The following is a 16,299-nucleotide window of genomic DNA, read 5'->3' as shown; positions in this document are numbered from 1 at the left end:
AAATTAATTGACAAGAAGTGGGAGGGACGACACAAGAAAATAAACAGTTTAAATAAAATAATTTGTTATGCAGTATTAAGCAAAATAAACCCGTTCTGTTAAGCACATAAATATCTCCTTAATGCGTACTTTGCACTCACCTAATCATCTTTTGTCATGTTTGTTGGGGGGAAAAGTCCCAAAATGGACATTTTGCAAAGTGACGTCAGAGGAGGGATTGCCTCGAATGGCCGGGGATCTTCGTGAGCGCTCGGGCTCCCCATTCGGCTATTTCCGGCTACTGGGCTAAACTCTCCGCCCCTCGTCGTCCCTGCGTTGTTTGGGGACAGTAGCAAGATGGCGGCGGCCCCGCTGTACTGTGTCTGCCGGCAGCCCTACGATGTGAGCCGGTTTATGATCGAGTGCGACATCTGTAAGGACTGGTTCCACGGCAGGTATGTGGGGTAGGGCGTTTCCTCGGCTGCGAGGTCCACCCGAGACGATAAACACCCGTGGTTTCTTTTAAGAAAGGCGACGGTTCACTTAGCTGTGGACCGGTGGCTAAGTTAGCTTAGCTAGCAACTGGCGACGGGGTCTTTAAACCGTCTATCCATCTTTACTGAACACTGGGCTTCTTTTCCTAGAAAGCGGCGTGTATTTTTGTCTGAATGCGTGTCTAACGCAACAACAATACGCGTTAATTGTATATTTTTCTGTAAGGTAAGATTAATGACAAAAGAAGTACTTTTAGGAGCTGAATCTTTTATCGTCGAGCGGTTGTCAGTGTGAGTGATCGTCATCTACAAAGGCGGCGTGTTTAGCACCCGAAATCACTCCACTCCTATCTGATCTTTTAATATCTTTATCCGCTTTAAATATGTACCGCGTTCTGTCGCTGGAGATTGTTTACGGGGATGTCGCTGGACTTTTAACGTATTTCCACTCCTGGAGCAACTTCCCCTTATGGTGACACATTGTTAAGCGTGGCCCGGTAATATTCTGTTAAAATATGAAACAGGTAGATAATATGTAACTCGTAAACAGGAGCTTTATTGTGTTGTTTTTCTTTTGACGCGAAAGGCGACGTTTGAGAACAAGGACCTTGTTATGGTGGTCTTTTTGATTGACAGCCGTAGAAATTTAAATCCCCCCCTCCTTGCCATGCGCATGGCCTGGGGGGCTCCTCTAGTGGTGAGAATGGGAACTGCGCGTAGGACTTTTTGTTCTGTTGGGTTGTTTTGAGCTGTGCAAAACATGAGCAAAAATAATTTTACTCATTTATTTAGTATAATTGGACTCAGTATTGGACTCCGAATAAGAGATAATGTTGTTTCAAAATGCTTACAAATTCTAAATCAGCTATGGTATTATCCCTCCTCTTGTGTTAGGGTCGGCATCGACCCGTTTTACATTTTAATGCTTAAAAATAATCACATAACATTTGTTTATTGCATCAAGTCTTTTTGACTTTGTCAAGAAACTCTATTTCAACAAAATAAAACCAAAAAAATAATTTTTACTACATTTTAAAATGGTCTGGTTGAAATTCTGACCACTGTCCGGTTATAATAATATGACTATAAAGCAATATTTTGTAGCCACAACTGAAATCATAAGTGTACAATTAGCCAACACAATGACAACCAGCTCATTTTCTCATCATGTAAGCTTCAGGGGATTCTCATTTTGACCGTTTTTCCCGTTTACCATGTGAGGTGAATTCACTCATTAGAATGGCTGATTTCACATTTACAATTTGGATCATGGAAAAAAAATGGCAAAAAGTACAGTGAACCAAGACCTGGACCTGTTCTGCTTTTTGATTTCAATTTAAACTAAAGTTCTGTTGCTGAAAACAATAACTTTTTCAACCTTTTCTTGACATTAATATATATGGGTCAAAATTCACCCCAACACCATCGATGTTTCTTTAGTGATTAATACTAACATGAGAAAATAAATAATTGATTTAAGAGATATGTTCTGTAGCTCTCAGTAATAGCCAGGAAACAAAAGAACCTTCAATTTATTAATATGATTCTATTGAGGTTCATTTTACCATTTTTGGAAATTGAAATCAAGGGGTTAAGTGACAAAAAAAGGCCTACATGCCCACACCAAAAGTATTAAAACCAACATTTTTATGGATGAGGAAGCCTAAGAAGGTAACCAAGACATGAGAAGCAAATTTGATGGCAACTTATAGTTTTTAACGTATTTTATAGCTGATTTAATACATGGGTCAAAAGCGACCCATTAACATAAGAGATGATACCAGAAAGCTAACACAAGAGGAAGGATATACATGCACGTATTCGCCAGCATTAATTTGGCACTTGTCATACTTTAAAGCTAACTTAGTCACGTCCAGCGAGCCCGCCTGTGCTGTTATCAGCGCTCCCTTCCGTGTGACTCATTGTGTCGTTACGCAACATTATTGTGCGTGTGGATTGGATTATTAAGTTAATTGGCACACACATGCCAGGGAAGTTCATTTCAGGCCTTGAGGTCACAACCGCCGCGAAGCTTGCGTCACTCGTAATTGAGTAACCGGGCTTTAAAGTCCGTGTAGTTGTATCCTCTGACACGTGTCATCACAAGCATTCACCGTGACCTGGGAGAAGTCGGCTCGAAATAAAGCCACTTGTATCCTGCCCTCAAACGGGAGAAACATAACCCTTGGAACGGACTAAGAAGCGTGGTCTTGTACCACAAGGCGTTTATTACGTACATCATGTTTAACCCTTAGATGCATAAGTGGGTCAAAAATGACCCGGTCAGGTTGTTTTCTTGAAATATCTTTGTAATGAAAAATTGTTATCATTTCATATTCCATGTATTCCTCAAAAAACATGTTTTTGATATCATGCCATTCAAATTTTTAACTTACCTTTTATACATTTTAAGAAATTTTTAGTTTTTGTGTTACTACCCCAACCTTCCATAAGTGGGTCAAAAATGACCCGGTCAGGTTGTTTTCTTTGTAATTAAAATTTTTTATCATTTCATATTCCAGGTATTCCTCAAAAAACACGTTTTTGATATCATGCCATTGACATTTTTAACTTACCTTTTTATACATTTTAAGAAATTTTAGTTTTTGTGTTACTACCCCAACCTTCCATAAGTGGGTCAAAAATGACCTGGTCAGGTTGTTTTCTTGAAATATCTTCGTAATTAAAAAAAAATATCATTTCATATTCCAGTTATTCCTCAAATTACATGTTTTTGATATCATGCCATTTTCTTTGTGTGAAAAATGAAGATGTTTCTAACATGAAATTATTTTTGTGTGGTCCTAAATATAATACTAAATATCATACAATTGATTATTCCTAACCAAAATGGCAAAATTTGCATAAAAAGGCATTAATTCTAGTATGGGTCGTTTTTGACCCGCTTATGGAAGAGTATAGGGTCCAGTCACTCGTGCATCTAAGGGTTAAACTCTAAATAATATATATATTACAGTATATTTCCCAAGGTTTCATGAACAACACATACTGGCGCTTTTTAAGCCTCTTTCCCCAAAAAGGATGTCAGGAAGTTAGTAAGCTCAGCGCGGCTCGCGGCTGTGTTTATATTTGGGTGAGACGCTTGCTTTATCACAAGCCATAACAGGATTGTTCCCGGTTGTGTTGCTCCAAGCCCGTTTGCATGTTCTGGGAATCGTCAGCAGGCCGGGGTCGACTCGGGTGACTTGGGTGGATGACGGGACAGAGGGAGGTGATTGATGGGTGCAAGACAGGGCCAAGTTCATTGTGTTGTCCGTCAATGTCGTGTACTAAAGAGAGATGGATCGGCGGTGCGGAGTGCCTTTTTTTTAGTTGAGCTCCTCCTCCTCTGCTTCATCCGTTTAGGTGTGGGGCGAGCGGCTCCTGGTAAAAGCTGTGTTTACCTTCATTAGCAGGGCAGCAACACCACTTATTTTGGCTTGATGGGTGTTGATTTGGGCTCGGCATCCCCCCCCTTCCCCTCGCTGCCAGGCGTGTAAATATATATAAATATAGTTTTTTCTGTTTTTACCTGTCTAGAGTCACCACCGGTGAGTGTTTACACCAGATGGAATGGAACCATGTCCTCTGCAGTGAAAGTTGGAAGTGCATATGGTTTCACATGTGGATATCCTTCTGAATGTGAGGAAAGTAGTGTTTACGGGTTCAATTGTTGGAGTTATCACTAAATCCAATCCACTTTATTTATATAGCACATTTTATAAACAAACTTTCCAAAGTGCTGCACAGACTAAAAAAATAAAAAGTAAACGTAAAATACAATAAATAAAGGTACAAATTGAATTTAATCCAAAACTAAAAGATCAAATAAGAAATTAAATAATAAAATAGATATTAAAATATTAAAAACAAGAAGCAAAGCAATAAAAGTATAAAAAAATAAAAGAAATTAAAATAAAAAGAAAGGTTGGAGTTATCAGCAAATCCAATCCAATCCACTTTATTTATACAGCACATTTTATCAACAAAGTTTCCAAAGTGCTGCACAGACTAGTAAAATAAAAAGTAAAACTAAAATACAATAAATAAAGGTACAAATTTAATTTAATCCAAAACTAAAAGATCAAATAAAAAATTAAATAGTAAAATAGATATTAAAATATTAAAAACAAGAAGCAAAGCTATAAAAATAAAACCAATTAAAATAAAAATAAAGATTGGAGTTATCAGCAAATCCAATCCAATCCACTTTATTCATATAGCACATTTTATAAACAAAGTTTCCAAAGTGCTGCACAAACTAGTAAAATAAAAAGTAAAAATAAAACACAATAAATAAAGGTACAAATTGAATTTAATCCAAAACTAACAGATCAAATAAGAATAAAAATAGTAAAATAGATATTAAAATGTTAAAAACAAGAAGCAAAGCAATAAAAGTATAAAAAATAAAACCGATTAAAATAAAAAGAAAGGTTGGAGTTATCAGCCAATCCAATCCACTTTATTTATACAGCACATTTTGTAAACAAAGTTTCCAAAGTGCTGCACAAACTAGTAAAATAAAAAGTAAAAATAAAACACAATAAATAAAGGTACACATTGAATTTAATCCAAAACTAACAGATCAAATAAGAATCAAAATAGTAAAATAGATATTAAAATGTTAAAAACAAGAAGCAAAGCAATAAAAGTATAAAAAATAAAACCGATTAAAATAAAAAGAAAGGTTGGAGTTATCAGCCAATCCAATCCACTTTATTTATACAGCACATTTTGTAAACAAAGTTTCCAAAGTGCTGCACAGACTAGTGAAATAAAAAGTAAAAAATAACATACAATAAATAAAGGTACAAATTGAATTTAATCAAAAACAAAAATATCAAATAAGAAATAAAATAGTAAAAATAGATATTAAAATATTAGAAACAAGAAGCAAAGCAATAAAAGTATAAAAAAATAAAACCAATTAAAATAAAAAGAAAGAACTAAAAGACACAGGACCATACAACTCACTCCGAGTTAAAAGCCAGAGAATAAAAGTGTGTTTTAAAAGGCTCGGTCTCCCCTGGCCTTAAGTCTCGTCTTGGGCAGGGAAAGATAAGTTCTCCAAGACCTGCCGAGCGCCTTTTACTAAGTCAGCTTGTTGACAGTCACTAGGACGACGGTGTAGCTTTAATTTTTTACGTGCACCGGGGGCCTTGTGATGACCACGTTGAAGACGTGTGTTAAAGTGCTCCAGGCCTGGATGTAACCCAACCTGCAGTAAAAACAATGATGCCGTTAAGACCCTCCAGTGCCTTGTAAACAACAAAGCGCTCCGCTTTTGTTGCTTTAACGGCCCGCGTGCTGCGATGTCACCCGGTGTGTGGATCAAACCACAGATCCCAGTCCCATGTCACATGGATCAGCGGGGGGGGGCTCTAGGTTAGGTAAAGCTAGCTTGTCCTCGTCTCCTCAACATTGTACACCGGGTCTCTCGTGCGGGGTTGTACCGCGTGCTTACTTAGCGCTTCAGATAAATAGCCATGCCCGCCTCCAGTCTTTTGTGTTGTTGCACTGATCACCGAGGACAATGAAGCCCCTTCTCACAGACTGGCTAATGAATAAGCCCACTCATGCCACACAGGAAGGAGGCCCTTGATGAGAGGAAGTGGAAGGAAAGGGCCGGCTGACGCTCGGCGTTGAGCCAAGTGCCCGGGAAGGAAAGTTGTGCTCGCAACTCTCTAACGAGGGCCCTGTTCACACGGGATTTTTTTTTAGGCGGGTTGAAGACACATGCATCTTCCACTTTCCGACAAGGCTCAGCTACCGTTACAACAAAGCGGAATTACATGTGCGCCATTTCGGGAGTGAAAGTTGGAGAAATCCTCCCCCTGAGGACTCTAAGTGGTTTTTGAATACAGGGTAAGGGAATCTTAAACAACCAAATTATAGAATGAGAAGCAGATTGTTTATTCCTGACAACAATACCTAATACAGACGTCCGGGCTTATCTGCAGTCCCTGTATGCCTACAAGTAAACGGGTCTTATTACAGCGCAGCTGCAAAAAGGGGTCTGTTTTAGCTTATATCTTTAGCTAGCACGATTGAGCAAATACCTTCAAAAGACAAGAAAATACCAGGACAATGTGGACTGGCATGAAGTCATAACGCTCCTCTCTGGTCATGTGACGGCAACAGGTCGCTTACGTTATTTTTAAAAAGCAGCAAACTGCTTGTCCACACAGAAACGAAGAGCCTATGTTTAAAAACAACAAAGAAGACCGCTTCCGGGTGGCTGACACCATAAAATACCTTGCGGTTTTGACTTAAATGTTTCTGTCTGTTCAATCCATCGCCGTCACAAGACCAGAAACGAGCTTTAAAGCCATAAAGCGGGCGCTAACAGCGCCATCTGCTGGATATGGCGGGCCACCAGCCCAGGCTGTCCTGGAAACAGAACCTGTTTGTGTGCTCGGCAGATTCTAAGACAAAGACAATGCTGTAATCATAACAATACATGGCGGTCATGTGATTACATGGTCACATGGTCTGCCGAGGTCTGATGCAACACATCTCCGGAGAGCGAGCAAGCGAGAGCTAACGAGAGAGAGAGAGAGGAAGGAAATACTCAGCCTCCCCCTCAGTCTTTAGCTCCGCTTCTTTCCCACCCGAATTCCCTCCGCATTGCCGCGGCGCCTCCAAGTCGTTATCTCAAGTAAAAATCGCCACATGTGACGCATCAGCTGAGCCGTGCATGTGGCCGGGTGCCCTGCCCCCCCCCCCCCTTCTCCACCCCCTAAAACACAAGAAATGCACGGCGAGGTCTCCTCCTCAGAGGCAGTGAGTCATGCTTTCCCCCAATGAAGGAAAGGCCTGAAACATGAGCCAGCCCGAGACCACTACGGCCAAGCGGCACTTGGTTGTTGTTCCAAGTCATCTGCTTCCTCACGTGAGGATGGGGGGGATTACGGGGGGGAGCACATCTGGTTGCTTCATAGCATCAGTAAGAGCCAGCATGGTGTTGATTTAGATAGATTTGTTAGTAAGTCATTTAAGGACATGCCCCCCCCCCTTTCAGTGGAGATGTTTGTTCCAATAGCAGCTGCTTGCTTGCATGCTTGCCTCACAGGAGCCCTCCACTTCCTGTCAACTTAAGGGCCCTCCGCTTTTATTTTCTTTTTACAGTTTCCTGCCATTCCAAGTAGATCAAAGCCGACATCCCCCTGACATGAGCCCCGTCCCGGGGCATCTAGGACCGGATTGAACCTGTAGTCCCGACACAAGCCACGTCCCGAGGCATCTAGGACAGGTTTGACCCTGTAGTGCCGACGTTTGACCCTGTAGTCCCGACATGAGCCCCGTCCCGAGGCATTTAGGACAGGTTTGACCCTGTAGTCCCGACATGGGCCACGTCCCGAGGCATGTCGGACAGATTTTACCCTGTGAGCCACGTCCTGAGGCATCTAGGACAGGTTTGACCCTATAGTCTTGATAAAAGCCACGTCCTGAGGCATCCAGGACAGGTTTGACCCTGTAGTCCCGATGTTTGACCCTGTATCCCGACATGAGCCACGTCCCGAGGCCTCAAGGACAGGTTTGACCCTGTAGTCCCAACATGAGCCCCGTCCCGAGGCATGTAGGACAGATTTTACCCTGTGAGCCACGTCCCGAGGCATCTAGGACAGGTTTGACCCTGTAGTCCCGAAATGAGCCCCGTCCCGAGGCATGTAGGACAGATTTTACCCTGTGAGCCACATCCCGAGGCAACAAGGACAGGTTTGACCCTTTAGTCCCAACATGAGCCACGTCCCGGGGCATCTAGGACAGGTTTGAGCGTTTAGTCCCGACATGAGCCCCGTCCCGGGGCATCTAGGACAGGTTTGGACCTGTAGTCCCGACATGAGCCCCGTCCTGAGGCATCTAGGACAGGTTTGACCCTATAGTCCCGACATGAGCCCCGTCCCAGGGCATCTAGGACAGGTTTGACCCTGTAGTCCCGAAATGAGCCCCGTCCCGAGGCATGTAGGACAGATTTTACCCTGTGAGCCACATCCCGAGGCAACAAGGACAGGTTTGACCCTTTAGTCCCAACATGAGCCACGTCCCGGGGCATCTAGGACAGGTTTGAGCGTTTAGTCCCGACATGAGCCCCGTCCCGGGGCATCTAGGACAGGTTTGGCCCTGTAGTCCCGACATGAGCCCCGTCCTGAGGCATCTAGGACAGGTTTGACCCTATAGTCCCGACATGAGCCCCGTCCCAGGGCATCTAGGACAGGTTTGACCCTGTAGTCCCGACATGAGCCCCATCCCGAGGTATCTAGGACAGGTTTGACCCTTTAGTCCTGACACAAGCCCCGTCCCAAAGCATCTAGGACAGTTTCTGAAGTGCCTTGCAGCAAACCAACTCATGGGGCAGGCCGTTTTAGGTCAAGCGATGACAAATATTTCCCCTCCCGATCATAACGCTACCACCAGAGATGGATTAAGTCGTAAGTCTGCGGCACTTAGAGCACAAAGGCGTCTTTGTATGCCAAACCTCTAATATTGCATAACACCAGCCGATCGGGCAAGCGCTAACATTCCATCATGGCCGCCTGGTTCTGACTCCTCTCTCCATCCGCTCCAGCTGTGTGCAGGTGGAAGAGCACCATGCGGTGGACATCGACGTCTACCACTGTCCCAACTGCGACGTCGTACACGGACCCTCCCTGAGTGAGTTGACCTTCCCACCTTGCGTAGGTCCCAGTAGGTCCCAGTAGCAGTGCGATGGAGGATCCAAGGTGTCTTTTGTTCTCTCTCGCCTGCAGTGAAAAGACGCCACAACTGGCACCGCCATGATTACACGGAGCCCAACGACGGAGCCAGGCCGGTGCAGGCCGGGACCCCCGTCTTTGTCAAGGAGCTGCAGAGCCGGACATTCCCGAGGTAGAATCATTGCTGTCATGATGTTTTCCTTATTTATTCATTATTAGTCATTATTACATCGTTTATTTATTATTTATTGTTGGTTAGCTTCAGTGTAGCAACGTTATTGATGAATTCAGAGGCTTATATTCTAAAATTGTTGGTCTTGTTTCAAAATGCTCTCATTTAGTTGTATTCAGTGTGAAGAACATTATATGGATCTCTAAAAACCCGGGTTCGATTCCCCCCTCGGACATGTCTGTATGATATTCTCCCTGTGCATGTGCCCTCAAGTGGGCATTTACAGGGTTGAAATTCATTCTTTCATTTTCTACCGCTTTTTCCCTCACGAGGGTCGCAGGGGGTGCTGGAGCCTATCCCAGCTGTCTTCGGGCGAGAGGCGGGGTTACACCCTGGACTGGTTGCCAGCCAATCACAGGGCACATATAGACAAACAACCATTCACACTCACATTCATACCTATGGACAATTTGAAGTGGCTAATTAACCTAGCATGTTTTTGGAATGTGGGAGGAAACCGGAGTACCCGGAGAAAACCCACGCATGCATGGGGAGAACATGCAAACTCCACACAGAGATGGCCGAGGGTGGAATTGAACCCTGATCTCTTTCATGAAAAATAATCAGGCCATATGGAGTAACACAACCAAAATGAAAGTGAAAGTGTGTGTGTTTCAAATCGGGTTTTTCGCCTCTGACCCGACGATATAACTTTAACGTTATCTTTGCAGTGGCGAGGAGATTCTCATGAGGATGAAGGGCGAGCAGGTGACCCCAAAGTACCTGGAGCGCCACGGCTTCAACTACCCCATCGTCGTCACGGAGATGGAGGGCCTGGGACTCAAGCTGCCACCCCCGACATTCAACGTCAGGGACGTGGAGCAGTACGTGGGTAAGTGAGGCTTCCAAAAGCTGAAGACGTCAAAACGAGCGGCCGGGAGAAGCAAACACCAAACAGTGGCCAGCTAAGTGGCCATCTTGTGTGTCCGTGGAGCCCTTTCCGAGCTGGCGCAGGTTCGAAACCCACGTCTCTGCCGTCAGGCCGGAACTGATAAGCTTTCTCTGCCGCCACTTCCCGGCTCCTGTTACAAGCCCACTACCCGCGGCGGCAGCCGCCGCCGCCACCGCTCTCATCGTTAAGTTCAGATTACACAAGCAGCCCTCATCCATGGCCCACTGAGCCAAGCACGGGTGCCGTGGGCGGCCAGCGTGGGTCACATTACATTTCTTAGCTGCTAGCGGTAGTCCAACCAAGCAGACAAATGGTTTTATTTGTTGTCGGAGGTTCTCTGTTGAGATGTCTTCAAGGGTTGTCGTGTACAGATGCTGGCATCCGCACCTTTGGTGCCTTCAAGATGTTTCAGCCAGGCGTTTGTTTTCACTGGCTGTCCAGCTGTTGTCTGCCATCAGATGCGTGCCAGCTGCTGTGGGTGTGCTGTGGAACATGCCGAGGGGGCAATAAAAGGTGTGTGTGTGGGAAAGTGGGACATGCAGCTGTCCGCCCTGCATGGCTGTCCCGCTCTCTGGAGCGTCGCAGATGCTATCTCCGTGCGGCGTTTTTTCCAGCATGGATTATGGATTATGCCTCACAGGTATAAAAAGATGGCCGCACATCTGCATTTCCAGGGAGGTTTGCTCGTGCTACTTAAGTACATTTGACTGGTTGTCTACATAGTCTCAGAGGAAATGATAGCGTTCCTAAGAGTATGTAAGAGTAACGTGTAACAATAACTAGCACAGAAAGCTTTCTAGATCTTCCAGAATATGCACCTATTCTGCTGTATTTCTTTGGATTTTGTGCTTCCAGGAAATGATAGCGTTCCTAAGAGTATGTAAGAGCCCATGCGGACTCCTACAGAGCAGCTACACACAATAACTAGCACAGAAAACTTTCCAGATCTTCCAGAATCTGCACCTATTCGGCTGTATTTCTTTGGATTTTGCGCTTCCAGGAAATGATAGCGTTCCTAAGAGCATGTAAGAGCCCATGCGGACTCCTGTAGAGCACTACACACAATAACTAGCACAGAAAGCTTTCTAGATCTTCCAGAATCTGCACCTATTCAGCTTTATTTCTTTGGATTTTGTGCTTCCAGTGAATGATAGCGTTCCTAAGAGTATGTAAGAGCCCATGCGGACTCCTACAGAGCAGCTACACACAATAACTAGCACAGAAAGCTTTCTAGATCTTCCAGAATCTGCACCTATTCGGCTGTATTTCTTTGGATTTTGTGCTTTGTGAGTAATGGCTTGCTTCCATCCATCCAGGTGGTGACAAAGTGATTGACGTGATTGACGTAGCGCGGCAGGCCGACAGCAAGATGAAACTCAGCCAGTTTGTCAAGTATTTCACCAACCCCCACCGGCCCAAAGTCCTCAATCTCATCAGCCTGGAGTTCTCAGACACCAAGTGAGCCCCCCCTCGACTCCTCTTGGTCATCAGCTATGAAAAAAAAAAGATTCATAACGTTGTTCTCTCTCTGAAGGATGTCCGAGCTGGTGGAGGTCCCCGACGTGGCCCAAAAGATGTCCTGGGTGGAGAACTACTGGCCGGATGACTCCTTCTTCCCCAAGCCGTTTGTCCAGAAGTATTGCCTCATGGGCGTCAAGGACAGCTACACGGATTTCCACATCGACTTTGGCGGCACGTCCGTCTGGTACCACGTTCTCTGGGTAAGGGGGGGGGGGGACACACTCCGTTTGTTACAGGAAGTGGAAATGGAAAACAAAGACGCTGAACGTCTTCACACGCTCCACAGGGTGAGAAGATCTTCTACTTGATAAAGCCCTCGCCCGCCAACCTTGCACTATACGAGGCGTGGAGCTCCTCGCCCAATCAGAGCGAAGTGTTCTTCGGCGACAAAGTGGACAAGTGTTACAAGTGTGTCGTGCCCCGAGGGACCACCCTGCTCATCCCCACAGGTAGGACGTGTGCCACCCCCCTCGTAAGCACCAACTGTCAATACCATCCGGGTGGCGGTCGCCGTACGCCCTCGGGGGCTTTGTCCCCGGGAAGCCGACAGTGGTGGGTGTGGAGAGGTTGGAATTAAGCGGGGGTCAGAGCTCAGTGGGCTCAGTCAAGCAGTGTTTATTGTCAGGCCTGTCTATCACACAGACACCTCCCCGTCTCGCCCCGCCCACTAGAATCTGCTTTCGCTCACTTTGACTCGTTGAAATGTTTAACTCTGTCGTGGGTAACAATTGATGTAGTGGACCTAATCTAGAGTGGAATTTGTTTGGAAGTGGAAAAGTTCTTCCGTGTAAACTTCCATGCTGTGGCGCCCCCCGCAGGCTGGATCCACGGCGTGCTCACCTCTCAGGATTGCATGGCCTTTGGTGGGAACTTCCTGCACAACCTCAACATCGGCATGCAGCTCAGGTACACACGCAGGTTGAGAGACGGGCATCAAACCCCGGTGATAGATCTAGACGGGTCTCTGCTGGTCGGCTATTTCAAAAATCTAACCAAACCGATGGCGCTTTTGCGGTTGAATGCAACGTTTCCGTTTGTCGTTGTTGTTGGGCAGGTGTTACGAAATGGAGCGGCGTCTGAAAACGCCGGACCTCTTTAAGTTCCCGTACTTTGAGGCCATCTGCTGGTACGTGGCCAAGAACCTCTTGGAAACGCTCAAAGGTAAAATGTCCGACATGGCCTCTTTGCCTCCTCCTTGCGTGTGTTCTCATCAAGTCGTCGTGTCCTCCCATCAGAGCTCCGAGAAGACACGTGCCCGCCGCCTACCCATCTGACGGAGGGCGTGAAGGCGCTGATCTGTGCGCTGAAGACCTGGTTGAAAAGGGAGGTGACTCAGCCCAACAGCGAGGTCCCGGACAACATCAGGCCCAACCATCTCATCAAAGAGCTAACCAAGGAAATACGCCACCTGGAGGTCAGCAAACGTGACGCTTCAACGCCACGCCAGACGACGGCCAGCCTTGAAAGACCACTGTTGTCTCTTCAGGAGGAACCGGGCGGCGGCAGCGGAGGAGGCGGTGCCGGTGTTGGCGGCAGCAGTGGCGGCGGCGGCTCCAGCAACGTCAGCGGCGTCGCCAAGCCCGTCAAACCTCAGGGAAGTGTCTGCGGCGTTCCCGCCACACCCGGCGCATGCTCGTCCACCCGTGCCACGCTGGAGCGTCTGTGCCAGGCGCGGCAGGCGCGGCGGGCCGCCAGGCGTCTGAGGGAGCAGCAGCAGCAGCAGCAGCAGCACGCCCCCAAGGCACCGTCCAACCTGGACATCCTGGAGCAGCACACCAGGGAGGTGCTGAGGAGGCTGGAGGTGGGACCGCTGGAGGAGGTGAGCACCGATGTTGACTCAAATGTGCAAACGTGTGGCTTTTGGCTCGATGGCTAGCGCTCCCAACTCTCATTCTGCACTCAAACGCGACCCCGCCACCTCCTGAATTTCATCTTCATTCATGGACATTTTATTCGCCCCTCCGCCCCCCCGAGGAGCACGCACCCTATTGGCTATTGGTTAAGCTATTGGTTAGCAGCGTTGTGGATGCAAGTCACATGACTTGGACACAACTATGGACTGGACTTTGCCGTCAGTGACCCAGGACTCGAGTCTGACGACTTGAGGGAGTGTGTTGCGTAACACGTTTCAAGACATAGTCAGGTGATTATGATGTCATTTCCACCCTTTTGCATGGATCGACATCCAATCAGGGTCAAGAGCAAACTAGAAGGGGCGGGGTTTCATCAACCCTGGGGGGAAAATGAACCAATTGAAATGCATTCATTGAAAATGGGAAAAATAATAATAAAATAAAAAAATAAAAATGGAAAAAAATAAATAAAATTTAAAAAATGAAAAAAATAAAATAAATAATAAATAAAACAATAAATAAATAAAATAATAAATAAATAAAAATTAAATGCATTCATTGTATTTCAATGGAATAGATTAGATTATTTATGTAGATTATTTACGGACTTGGCGGCGCCTTGTCTTATTACGACTTGCCTAACGTCACATTAAAGTTATCGTTAGGACGCTGCGGACAGTAACGGCGGCGCGGCGTGCACGCCCATCTCACCCGACCCCCTCTCCACAGGATGTGGCGTTCTGTGCCAAGGTTCACGGGAAGCTCAACAAAGCGTCGACGGCATCCGCCGCTGCCGCCGCCGAGTCTCTGGAGGAGAACCACCTCCGACTCACGTTGGTCAACGGCAGGATCATCAAGTAAGCTTGGAGTTGAACGCGCTTACAGCGACGCCGTACCGCCAAACGTTCCTGATGGGAGTCTGTTTCCCGTTTCTCTTTGCAAGGGACGTGAGGCGGCCCGCCGCCAGCCCGCTGAAGACGGAGGCCGGCCAGGCCAGAAGCGTGGACGTCAAGTCCGAGAGGACGCAGGCCCACCGAGGGCACCCCGGCGACGCCCACAAAGCCGGCGTCTTCTGTGAGTCTCCACATTCCTCCCCCCCAAAAGCGCCGCAACCATCACGTCATCTCCTGCTGTGCTCCAGCAGGTCTGGATGGGAAGACTGAACTCAGGGAAGACGTGTCGGGACTCTCGTGTGTGTCAGACGTGGACTCGGACAGCGACGCTCCCATGCGGGTACGTTGACGTGAAAGTCGAGGAACATCAGCTCGTTTTTATCTCGTTTTTAAATGTTTTGGCGCCCGCAGCGTAAGGTGTCTCCGTTGTCGTCATCCTCTGATGAGGATTCCGAGAGTTCCCAGGAGGACGACGTGGAGCGGCAGGAAGGGCACACCATTGCGCTGGACCGGTCTCCCCACAGACCACTCAAGCGGTAAGGGGGGCACGATGGAGGAAGACGACCATATTAGGAGATCCCGGCCGCTTAAACATCCGGCGCCTTTTTCCCAACAGGGAACGTCCTACCTCACCCAGCACGGAAGAAGCCATTCAGGGGATGTTGTCCATGGCCGGCCTGCTCTGCTCCGCCGAGCCGGAGAAGGTGGCCGCCGCCGCCGCCGCCGCCTCCCGGGAGCCCTGGTGGGAGGGGCAGCAGAGGGGGCCGGCGCACCAGGGGGGTGACGCCAGCCCCATGGACAGCCAGGGCAACAGCAGCGAGGCCTGGGACAATCAGGGGCTGCCCAGCCCCGAGCCCGACTACCAGTACTGTGACCCCTCCATGTCGCCCCCGCTGCACCCCTCCAAGAGACACGCCCCCAACCCCCCGCCCATCAGCAATCAAGCCACGAAAGGTCTGCACTTTGATTGTTTCTATTACCTCCATCTCAGTCGCCACGGTACTCACAGGTTTTTAGCAGGTGTGTGGGGACCGCCCCCCCCCCTCCCGGGTGTCATCAGTCTGTGTCACACGCTTCTCTCTCTCTCTTTCAGGCAAGCGTCCCAAAAAAGGCATGGCCACGGCCAAGCAGAGACTGGGCAAGATTTTGAAACTCAACAGACACAGTCGCGTTTTCGTCTGAACGCTCCAAAAACGACGTTCACTACCACCCCTCCCGACGCCCCGGGGGCTCGTTGGGTTGACTGTGCATGCTTAGGAGACAGGGTAATGGATCCCACTTTTACTACAAGCACACCAGGAAGAGAACGGAGGAATACGGCGGGTTCTTCCATCTTCCGAAGCTCCCGTGGGCATTGGGACAAATGGAGGTTGACCAAACAAGACCCCTCCTGCTTTTGAAGCCGAGTCCCCCCCCCCATCTTTTCCTTCCCCCCCTCTCTCGGCCATCTCTGAGGGCGGCGTTGCAGGGGCTTCCAGGAGGCCAGAGGGGGAACTGAGATTTCAAAATGGTGCTCATCGTTTGTACTTTACCCCCCCACCCACCCTCTCTCCAAAATGACTTGATCACACCAGCAATAATGCCCCCCCCTCAAAAAAAAATCCTTTTTCTTCACTATTCCTCTTTTGTACACTTGAGTGCAACATTGCTCCCCCTGTTGGTTTGAAATAGGAATCACAAGTAAGGGGGCGGGAAAACAAAACAAAAACCCCAAACGACTCATGGATTTTAATTTA

The 16,299-nt window shown here is 47.4% G+C and overlaps 1 protein-coding gene across 2 annotated transcripts; it reads left to right on the top strand.

The window, feature by feature from the left end:
- The first annotated feature begins 308 nt into the window (after nt 1–308).
- kdm7aa (lysine (K)-specific demethylase 7Aa) lies at nt 309–16,271 on the top strand. 2 transcript variants are annotated; one of them, XM_078787744.1, is made up of 17 exons: nt 309–434; nt 9,046–9,131; nt 9,227–9,344; nt 10,076–10,236; nt 11,613–11,754; nt 11,831–12,017; nt 12,104–12,266; nt 12,636–12,723; nt 12,872–12,978; nt 13,053–13,231; nt 13,304–13,636; nt 14,400–14,527; nt 14,614–14,744; nt 14,815–14,903; nt 14,981–15,099; nt 15,180–15,517; nt 15,657–16,271. In XM_078787744.1, the coding sequence occupies exons 1-17, from the start codon at nt 337–339 to the stop codon at nt 15,743–15,745; spliced, it is 2,556 nt and encodes an 851-aa protein (XP_078643870.1). In that variant the 5' UTR covers nt 309–336; the 3' UTR covers nt 15,746–16,271. The 2 variants fall into 2 exon arrangements, with proteins under 2 accessions (XP_078643870.1, XP_057933050.2); XM_058077067.2 differs by having other exon boundaries at nt 14,975–15,099.
- The last annotated feature ends 28 nt before the right edge of the window (nt 16,272–16,299 follow it).

Source organism: Doryrhamphus excisus, linkage group LG2 (genome assembly GCF_037039965.1).
Source record: "Doryrhamphus excisus strain RoL-2023G ecotype Guam linkage group LG2, RoL_Dexc_Guam_v1.1, whole genome shotgun sequence".
Classification (NCBI taxonomy): Eukaryota; Metazoa; Chordata; class Actinopteri; order Syngnathiformes; family Syngnathidae; genus Doryrhamphus; species Doryrhamphus excisus.
This window is presented reverse-complemented; position numbering and strand designations above follow the sequence as displayed.